This window comes from Numida meleagris, chromosome 2 (genome assembly GCF_002078875.1).
Source record: "Numida meleagris isolate 19003 breed g44 Domestic line chromosome 2, NumMel1.0, whole genome shotgun sequence".
Classification (NCBI taxonomy): Eukaryota; Metazoa; Chordata; class Aves; order Galliformes; family Numididae; genus Numida; species Numida meleagris.
The window spans coordinates 8,927,513-8,938,410 of NC_034410.1; the positions used below are offsets into that span (position 1 = coordinate 8,927,513).

At 34.8% G+C, this 10,898-nt stretch overlaps 1 protein-coding gene across 2 annotated transcripts in view; it reads left to right on the plus strand.

The window, feature by feature from the left end:
• The window catches only part of WDR60 (WD repeat domain 60), a 28,469-nt gene extending 18,275 nt beyond the window's left edge, over positions 1 to 10,194 (plus strand). For both annotated transcript variants that reach the window (XM_021388009.1, XM_021388008.1), the window contains exons 16-24: positions 464 to 626; positions 3,268 to 3,381; positions 3,991 to 4,052; positions 5,072 to 5,123; positions 6,242 to 6,302; positions 6,545 to 6,641; positions 6,904 to 7,035; positions 8,436 to 8,659; positions 9,761 to 10,194. In XM_021388009.1, the coding sequence (XP_021243684.1) occupies positions 464 to 626; positions 3,268 to 3,381; positions 3,991 to 4,052; positions 5,072 to 5,123; positions 6,242 to 6,302; positions 6,545 to 6,641; positions 6,904 to 7,035; positions 8,436 to 8,659; positions 9,761 to 9,932 (1,077 nt within the window). In that variant the 3' untranslated portion in view covers positions 9,933 to 10,194. The remainder of the gene's footprint in view (positions 1 to 463; positions 627 to 3,267; positions 3,382 to 3,990; positions 4,053 to 5,071; positions 5,124 to 6,241; positions 6,303 to 6,544; positions 6,642 to 6,903; positions 7,036 to 8,435; positions 8,660 to 9,760) is intronic.

Genomic DNA, 10,898 nt, shown 5'->3' on the forward strand with positions numbered 1-10,898 from the left:
GTTGTTTTTTTGTTTTTGGTCTGGTTGCAAGATGCAACATCTTACAAAGAAATGCATTTGAACCTAGTGAGCAAACAGTATTCCATTTAATACTAGAATTTAGTGATGATCTCTGTTTTGTTGTTGTTGTTGTAATGTTGACTCCATTTAATGGTTTAAAGGTGAACACAAGTAGAACAGCTGGATCAGATGTTGTTAGGAATCTCTTTACTCATCTTTGTGATACAGTTTAATTAATTCCTTCAGCTTTGTGGCTGGGAATGCAGATTACACGACTGTCTTGAGAAGTGAGGGCCTACTAGAAGTTTTGTGTCCTACTTTTCTTTTAAATAAATTCTCCTTCTGCAGTACACGCCTGTAATCTGTCTTTTCGGGATTTACATGCCCAAGAAAAACATATTTCAGGCTTATCAAATCATTGATCCTCATGATATCAACAATGTATATTTTTCCTACTTAACAGGTCCTGTGTTGCTGCTTTAGTCCCAGTAAAACAACGTTAGTTTTTGCTGGAACAGTAGATGGTTCGTTGTTGGTGTGGGATCTTCGAGAAGATGCAAGAATGCACCCTCACGTCACATTCAGTGAAACTGATTGGACATTTAGAGTTCCAACATTTTCCACTGGTGTGTATAAACGTATTCCGATTAGTCACTTTGTGGGCAGTGAAACCATTCCACTACAAATTCTGCTAACACTGTTTCTCAGTAGTCTTGTTTAGCCACTGCAGAGGTTCTGTTTAGTCTAGAAAAATTATTAATTGATAATAACTGTAAAGAAATGTAAACCAATTAAAATATGCATCAAACAATGATATAGAGAGATTAACCGGATCTAGAATCTAAGGAGCATTGTAATATTAAAATAGACTACTGAACTACTACATCTGAAATCATTAGCTAAACCCATTGTCATCACATTACCTACATTCTATGTTTATTTTCTTTAATCAGCCTCTAAACCTATGTATTAATAGGGATTTTTAAAAAAGTAATTTTAAGACCATAAAGCACACAGTTTTTTCAGACATGGTTTACAAGTTGTAATCTGTGCAAATTGTCACCTTTATCTCTAGGAGGTTTCGTGTGACATGTTTCAAATTGTATGTATGCATTAACTCTGTTAGAATAAATGTAGCGCTACTCTATAGGATCTTGAAAGCTATTCATTTCATCCTATCATCTGTGTATGGCTGGCTGATTAGATTTAGTTAACTTCTGTATCTTTTTTTGCATGTAGATAGTGTCAGAATTGTCTTTGTCTTTGGTTTGAATCTCACCCTTATACATTCTGAAAATTAGCCCTGTGTAACTTTATCACATCTGAATTCTGTATGTGTATTCTAAGTGTTGAGTCAGAATTGTAGTTGTGTATTGGCAATTTTATCAGTTATTGCAGCCATGTATAATCTAGGAATTTCTCATATTTTCAATATGTATATTACTGTCTCTTTACGTTAGTGTTTCTTCAGGATATATCAATAATTTTGAGGGCTTGCAAGTAGTGTATGAAGGCTGAGTGTCAGAGGTGATTTATGTGATGGAGTAAGCTGAACTCTACCTCCTGTAGCCAACTACTTTTTGACTTTTGTTGAAGGGATTCTGAAGCCGTGACTGAACTTTAGGTATCAGTAGCTCTCTGGTATCAGTTGCATGTTGAACCATAACCTGACCATACATTTTTCTGTCATCCAGCTTGTCACGTGTGTAAAATCTCTAGTACTGAGGCCATACCATGCTCCTTGAAAGTCCATAACGGAGGAGCACGGCAATGAAAAAGAACACAGTAGCCATTTGTTCCATTGTTTAGAGATGGCTTAAATTAGTGTTACTCACCTATTGGGAAGCCACAAGAAAGTTTTCTTTCCAGAGGTGTCTGTGGGTGATCTTTCATCCTTTTACGTTTTCTTGTCATTGCATTTTCCCTTTATTCTACACCTCTGATTCCTTAGTGTGTGATCAAATAATGTAGTGTATAATTCTTTATAATCCATAGGTGACAAATTCAAAAGCTATGGAAGTTTATTATGGCATACGAATGACATACTTGTAGACACAATCCTAAGTAACTAACTCTACATTTGAATTGGTGTATGAGATCCTCACAGTTTATGAATCTGGTGGAAATGAATGGATCTTTATGCCTATTATCATTGTTTTTCACTGCAAATTTAAACACAGGAGCAAGTCATTACTTTTCCTGAAGTATTCAATGTATGTAGTTGTCTGTTGAGAAACTGGGAATGAGAAATATGGTGCAGCATTTTGACCTTTGATTCATCTCAATCTCATTTGTAATTTGGCACCATTTTACGTTTCACTGTGTTGTACTGTAGAGTAAAAAATAATACACAACCATTTTTTGTTAATATAATTTTACTAATGCAAAATTAGTTCCTCTGTTTATTTTTCATTTTCTTGGGAGCAAATGCACCAAACTTACTTTCTTCACAATTGTTTCTAATTGCAGTAGCCATGTTACAGTAGCCATAAGTTGGTTGTTGTTAGACTTTCAATTTCTCTTAGTAGATTGAAGACATTTGGCCTCGCATTGCTCAGTGGGCTAGTAGTCAAACACATGTATATGGTTTCATGTAGCTGCTTATATAAGTAAGCAGATTTTAATGCTGTCTTCTTAGAAAGCTTTATGCCTTTAGTCTTAAATGGGATTAAGTTCAGTGTCCAGAGCAAATCCAGAAATGAAGAGTATCTGACCAAGTATACGCATTGAAGTAGCTCTAAATCTACATTTATTTTAAAATGATATTAAAGGGTGAATGCCTATTTCTTTATGGTGAAGTGTTTGTTTAAGGATAACTGGTGTCAATTAAATTTACTTTGGAAAAACCATTTTCCTTCAGTTTTGTCTTTCCTATTTTATAAACAGTGATTTATGTTTTCCTCTGTTGCTTATGGAGGTTGAAATTAACATAGTTCTCTTTGTGGTAGCTCTGAAATGGAAGACTTCAATTAAATGTGTTATGAAGCAACATAAATACTGCAGCTGTAATTTGGAAAATGAGAAGTGAAAACAAATGATGAAACATTGATTTATCTAGTAGTGTTTTCTTAATTTAGAAAACAGTTTGCAGTATTGTATTTTTACTTTCTAAAGGTAACTTCTAAAGACTTAAAGTAACTCATTGTGAAGTTCATTATTTGCACATATCTTTGTAATCATCTTTCTGCTATAAGCTAAAAAGTGGTTACAGTTTTGTTGTTTTTGTTGAAAATAGTAGTGTTTACTTTGAATTATTCTTATTTACAGATGGTATTCTAAATTCAGTAAACCACACCTCTCCTATACTAGCAGTGGAACCCATCTCAACTCCTCTCTACGCTGATCAGAATTACGGGCTCGCGAGCCTCTCTCATCAGGAGGGTATGTAAATGACTCTGCAAAGAATCAGTTCATCTCAGTCTTTAGGTATCCAGTAAAATATGTCCTAGCCAAATTCCAGGCTTTTTTTTAATTGCCTTCTGCCTTCTAAACTCTTTAGTATCAGTTACATACAACATTCACATTTATTTTCTCTTCTGACTTATTCGTGTTCATTCAGTGCAGTTTCACATCAGATGAGAGTGCTTGCTTGTAATAATGTCTATTTTCAAGACAGTATTTTATTCTTCCACAACAAATGTTATCACTCAGAAACTCCCTTTAGGGAAGCTTTAATCCTTCTGTAATGTCCAGAAATTCCTGTCTATATCATTAGAGCAACTTGTTCATATCTGACAGCTCTTAAAATGTGAAACTGTGATTGGTACTTCTTCCTGTGCCTTTTGCCTAAATGATCAGCCTTCATAAGGAAACTTTTATCCTCATGTCCCCAGATTCCCAGGCAGTGCGATAGAGGAGACATCATTAATTCCATTGCAGGAATACAAAAGTTTCAGAGAATGCATTAATCCAGGAAATGTTTAAAATCCTTTGATATCATTTAGGATGAAGGTGATTGTATGGATATGAATTGTTACTGTTCTTCCATAGAAATGTCAGGCCCTCCATTTCAGATAGCTTCAATGGATGAAAATGGAATCCTCAATACGTGGGTGAGTAATATGTATATAGAAATGTAGAATATCACATTGGAATAATAAAAAACAAATTTCATATTTCTGATGAGAATTTCCTCTCTGCAAAAGACAGCGAGGCTAGCCATTCTGTTGGAATTCTCCTCAAAATGTTTGACCTGATTCCATAATGCTAGGCAAAACTATTAACAGGTACGTGAGTTCACAAAACATGCAATCGATAGTTCTGCTTCACAGGAATATGTTCAAATATTTCTATTAATTGGATAATGGACACTGGCCCTCGTTCATCCCCCTTCTTTATTTTGTTTGAATCACAGTGATTTCAGAGACTGTACTGAATGTATGTGAAAGTCATGTTTGTAATTTATATGAAATAAATGTTCAAGAGGCAAAATGGAGAAATCTGTGGATAAGATTATCCTGCCTAAAATTTGACAGGCAGGTAAGCACTAGGTCTGTTGCTCTTAAATACTGTCCCAACAACTCTTCTTCTGTCAGATGCTTTCAGTTTTATTCTTTTGCAAGTACCCCTGAACTTACTGTTCACATACAAATTATCTTGCTTGAAGAGTGGAATGGCAAAGTGAATATTAGGGGATAAAAGTCTTTCTCTTCTGTAGCTCTAGTTAAGTCCCTCTAAGCAACGTCAGTATCAACAGGTACAGGCCAAATGATCTATCCTTTGGTAGGGTAGTGGAAAGCATTGGAAATGTGTTAACAATTATTCATTTGGGGGGTTAGGCTGTTTTTTTGGTTCCCAGTTAAAGCAACATGGTGCTAGCTACCATTCTAAGTAAGTATGAGAAGAGATTTCCCATTTTCTGCCTTCCATTAGGGAATTTCTGGTAGGCTTGTGAAACTATTTTTAGCATTGCAAGCATTGACAAGGAGTGGAGAATCTACCTGTAGTCATGGCAAGGTTAGACTAACTCTGAAGGAATGTTTAGATAGGCGTGTCATGCATTATTACAACTGTTAAAAATCTTTAAGGTCTGGTAAATACTCATTTTTTATGTTGAATATTGATTTTTCAGGTAGTTGTAGAATTACAGAAAGTGGATTTAGCTGGTTCACAAACTGATTTAGGTAAGTACTGTATATTAGAGATAGAATAAAGTGCATGGCTTTTGAGATTGTGAAGTTAGTGAGGAGGAAGAATCGCCAGTGGTGACAGCAAATAGTCTAGGAGAAAGCAACACTGTTGACAAAAAGACTGATTCTGAATAGGACATACCTTTTCTATTTTGGATTGTATGTTAGGTATCATGAGCCTTACCTTCACTACTGTCTGAATCTCTTCTGCTAATTCTGTACTGGTGATTGCCGCCACAGACAAGAACATTTATTTTAACATCAAACAGTATTTGTGCGTCCTCAGCAGCTTCATTGAAGAAATATGAAATTTTGTGTAATTAGTCTTCCTTTCTTTAGTTTCAACCAGATTTGTTATACTCCTTTCTTTTTAACCTATAGCTCCATTTCAAAAATTATGGTGAAAGTTCTCTTTTCAGTAAGGTATTTAATTCAGTGTGAGAAAAGAGATTCTGTAAAAGGAAAACAAAAGGGAGAAGTCCTTACTGAGTTACAAAGTAAAGAAAAATACTTTATTTTGTTCTTGGAAAAAATGTAGACTTACATATTTACCTGGCTGAAAACAGCTGTGGTTAAAATTCTGCTCTGTTTTTATACATATATAAACAATACAGCATTGCTAACCAGAGTTATTGATTAGTTTTGTTTTATAATTTCCTGTGCCTTACCTGGCTATGTTAAGTTGCTAACGCTGGGTATTTCTGTCTGTGGAAAGGTAGATTTTAAAGCTATGGTGATGTGCTGGACACAACTTTACTACTGCGGGCATTCATTTTCTTTTCATTTGCAAAAACTTCTTGAGTTTGAAGAATTTTAGTCATTACTAACAAGTAACATGGGATAACTTCATGTAACCATTCTTACTGTCTCATTACTATAATGAGTTGTCAGGGATCCAAGTCAAACGTTAGAACTCCTTAGATTCTAATTCGGAAGTAAATGGTTGTAAATGATGTAAAATTCTTACATATTAACATATTAAAAGCTATATCCACAATAAACAATTTTATTATGAGGTATCCTTTTATTTAATAGCTCAGGTTTTAATTTGATGCACTTTCTTAATACTAAGTGCATGAATCAGTTTAAGTAATTAACTTCTATAATTTTAGGCTTGATTCCTGGAGGGAAAGTGAAGTTAGTACACAGCTCGTCTATGGAATTGAATTGCAGGTAAGAAAATGGGGGCATTTGGATTTTACATGTGTATCTCAGAAAACAATTTTTTTCTATACTTTGTTGAATTACTGTTACGTAAGGGATATTTAACAGCATTTTACATTTATTTAATGCATACATTTCTTAGAGCTATCCATGCACGTTGTGGATTGAGAGTTTCCGAAATATACATGCACCTCTTTAGGGGAAAACTTTCAATATGTTCTTGTCATCTTTTACTTTTCTGTTTTTCCTAGCCTTTTCCCAAAGGATGTGCGCCTGAGAATGCCCCAAATGCTGACTGTTAAATTTCTGCCTTCTGATCCTAATCATTTCATTGTTGGAACAAACATTGTGAGTAATATGCTAAAATTCACTTCGTTGTCATTTTTGGTTTTGGATGTGGACCCCTTTACTTGGATTTTCACCACGAGACTGTATATAAAATTTGTAATTTGAGAATATTATCAAAATCTAGTTTCTTTTGCTACCTATTAAGAGCCTTTAAACGTAACTGCTCTGTGAAGTAAATATATACATTTAAACATTTGAATTACTAACTTTTTCTTGTCATACTGATAACGCAAATATTTTTTGTTTTGTTTTGTTTTTGCAGGGTCTGGTAGGCCATGGTACAAGACATGATTTAAAAGTTCTTCCAAAGCTATTCAGACCCCGGGAGAGTAGAATGAGATCAATAAGCATCAATGCAATTGATTTCTTCCCTTTTGGAAAGTCACTCTTTTTGGTATGAAAACATTTTTATTTAATGCAGGTTTATTTTTAATTACTTATCGAGGGAAATTTTCCTGTGGGACAAATTTAACTAGATATCCCAGTTGATTGACCTCGCTAATTCCAACTGGAAAGATGTTGACTAACAAATATTGTGTCCTGATGTGACTTTGCTTATGTTCAAGATGGAGTACCTTGGGATCCCAGAAACAAATGTCAATTTCATAGATGTCATTGGCTTTGTAACGTATTCTGATTTTGCTGCATTACTTGCAGGTCTTCTGCAGTGATGAAGCTTAAGCTATTTCTCACTCTTACTGTGTGTCTCTCAATAACATAATCATTTTGGAAATTAGATACCTGTGAAAGAAGTGTCTGGGGATCATCTGTGGACATTCCCTGCCATGCTTTCCACTTCATGACTTTGCAGCTGGCCTGCTGACACCTCCTTTCTGTTGGGGTATGCCTGGCAGCGAATGCATCCTGCGTGTAGTCAGGTGTCTTCAAACCTAGCTCTGCAGTTCCTATTCACACATAGTATGTTACTCATCTCCCTTGTGATTGTTTATTCAGTGTAAATTGACTCTAGCTCCAGTAGGATTTTCTATCTGCTGATCCCTGCGTATACTTGTACTTGATCCTCTCTTAAATAATGCATGTTGCTAAATATGCTATGATTTACATGACTTCATTGGGATTGCTTGAGGTATAATACGAACATGTCTGGCTACAGTGTATGTATGTTGTGTCACTAAGTGCAGTCTTAGAACTTCCATGTACCACTGTGGAAGCTTTTTCCTTTTTCACAAGTGTATGTATTTAAAGTGATACTGATCTATAGTTTGAAGAATCCTTTTGGCTATGAGTACAATTTGCAGAGTCATCTTTAAAAGTCATTGTAATTTGAAAATCCTAGAGTCTTCCTAATGTGATGAAGGCCACAGTATAACAAAATGTCTGGAATCAGAGATATCTGCCTGCCTTTGGATTTTGCTGTTCATTATGGATCTGTTTAATATCATTATACTGTTAAGCACAATCTGTTTTTACTGAAAACTGTTCCTGGTTTCACAGTTTACCTGTGTCACTAAGTAGCTTTCTGAACTGGACCTTACCCCGGGTCAGGCTACTGCTCATAGTATTGGTGAACTTGATAGTTCGAGATCTTTTTTAAATGGGAAATTGGAGCTTCATCCCAACATCAGTGGATTTGATTACTCTAGTATGCTCAGTGCAGACTTATTGCTTTTGAACCCAAGGTCACATTAAAAGTTAAAATCTAGATAGTCTATACAGTGAAATATGATAGATATGTGCCACTTAATTCAGCTGATTTTATTTATATGCCTGGTATTTTCAAGAATTGATGTGATTTTTATCCTGCTTGTTTTCTTCTTTTTGACTATGATATAGGTTGGCTGTTCAGATGGAAGCATTAGATTACACCAAATGACATCAGAGTATCCCCTCATGCAGTGGAATGACAGCACGAATGGCCAGCCAATTATTGCCCTGCAGTGGGCTTTAACCAGACCCGCTGTGTTTTTTGTCCTTGATGCATCATCTAATATTTATATCTGGGATCTTCTGGAAAATGATTTGTTTCCTGTGGCAAAGCAAACTGTTCCATCAGAGAAGTAAGTACATTACACCACTCCACTTTTACCAAAATATTAATATTCTTATGGTCTACATTTTGTTTAGAATTTGGGTGGAGATTTCTTTGCTTAACATTAAATCTTCATTACAACTTGTTTTTCTAATAGTATTTTTAAACTGCTTGAAATTTAGACAGAAAAACTACATCTAGTGTAATTTTAGTCTGTACTTATTTATATATTTACATAAACAGTCTGATAAAGAAGTAATGTTAGTATAAATCGAAATCAGAAATAATGTTATCAGTAGGACAGTTTGCATGTGGAAAAGTTACTGTTTAGATGTGGAGGAATATGGTGCTTCCACTGAAATCAGCAGACTGCTTAAGGCCAAAGATAATTTTCTGCATCAGGATCAGCCCCTAAAATACATAAGATATGTTGGAAAGTATTTTAGATTCCTGTATATATTATGTTAGTCAATATAAAGATACATATTGTGCTTATTGTCACAAGCAGCAAGATTTTTGGCTAGCATACGTATTCACCAAGACTAAAACCAGGGTAGTGTCACAATGCTATTCCAGCAGTGAGTGTAGAGACCTAGGTATCCTGTAGACTGATCCAGAATCTGTTTAATTTAGCCTTTCTGAATTATGGTCTTGAGGATTCTCTTTCTTCCCTGCTGGGTACACTCCTGGGAGAATCTCTCTTCCCTAGGCTTAAGTTATTTTGGTGAATATCCTTCGAACTAAAAGTTTTCCGTATTGTTTTTCTAGCAATAAAAAAGTGCTGCTAATTTGGGAAGAAGTAAATATATTTTTGAAGTAATTTTACTGTCTAGTTTAGAAAATACCACAAAAAGTATCCAGTTCATTTTTGCAAGCTTGAAATAATCTTAAGTTGTGATTAGAAGCTGATGATGGAATCTGTGAGCAGGGGAAGAATTTCTTCTTACGTTTACATTAAGTGATTGCTGCTGGTGGAAAGCTAAATAACATGCTGGGACTTGAAACAGGGAGGAATACTACACTATGATAACGAGGAGATACAAGGAATCATTTAGATAAATAAAAGTCACTTGCTAAAAACTTTCTGTCTCAATTAACCATCCCTCATTTTCCCTCCTTTTGATTTCAGTGTTGTAACTATGGCTCTACTTGGAGAACCAGAAAAAACAAATGGATTGTTAGGAATTGTGCTGGCCAGCGGCTCTGGAGAGATAGACATTCAGCATGTAAAGAAGAAGTGGGCACAACCTCAGCCCGAGGAATCTGAAAAACTAAATTTGATTCTGTTGCAGTCTTTTTAGAAGCAAAAAAAAAGTTTATGATTTGGTGCAAAATATTTATGATTTTTGACTGCATTTAAAAGATCTGTAGCATAATTTTGTATATTACTTGTATATATCTTAAATAAAATTGTGCATTATTTTAGTTGAAAATATATATTTTATCCTAAAAATGACAATCAAATTTTGGTTATTGTACCAATAAAAGATTATCTGTATTTCTGTACTGATAGAATTCTAGAACTCTATATTTTCCAAAAATTCTTAAAATACACTCCTATAAACAACACTTGTGTTTTTCGTTATTCCATTCAGAAATAAATGATAGCAATCCTTTGTCTGGCAAACATAAAAGTTGGCCTCTGTGTAAGCAACCTGAATGTATTGCAGCTTTTATCTCTGAGCTTTTGCACACTAATGCTTGGTAAAGCTTTCTGAATATCTACCTGAAAACATCATGCAAACAAATCTGCATTGCACAACGCATTACTGCTGATTTCATCACAGGAGCTTTGCAAAATGAATACCTGAAAGCTCAAGTTGTCCTGTTACGTACACTGAGTCAAACACTGGAAACAACCTGCTTGGGACATTTACTGAAATTCGAAATCCTTTGGGATTTCCAATGTAAACTAACCTATTTAGTCCTGTAAATCATTTTGAAAGCTCTTGTAGTGAGAAGGAGGAGAGTTTTCTGTAACATTATTCTACTTTTTGTGTGCTATTGGTGAAGTTTGGAACAAAATCACCCACAGAAAATGTCTTTAGTTTTTGTAGCCTACCAACTTCTGATTTAAAGATCGTGAAGGAAAACACGGTTAAACAGAACAGAGATTTGGGGAAGGAAAAGACAATTGAAAAACAATGTATTCAGAACTTAGTGGATGTACATTTAAGCGATGTACTTTGTCTTCAAAAGTAGACTGAAATAATTTGTAAATTTTAATTCATTGCAAACTTTTTTTTTCTAAATGAACTGTTCCTCAA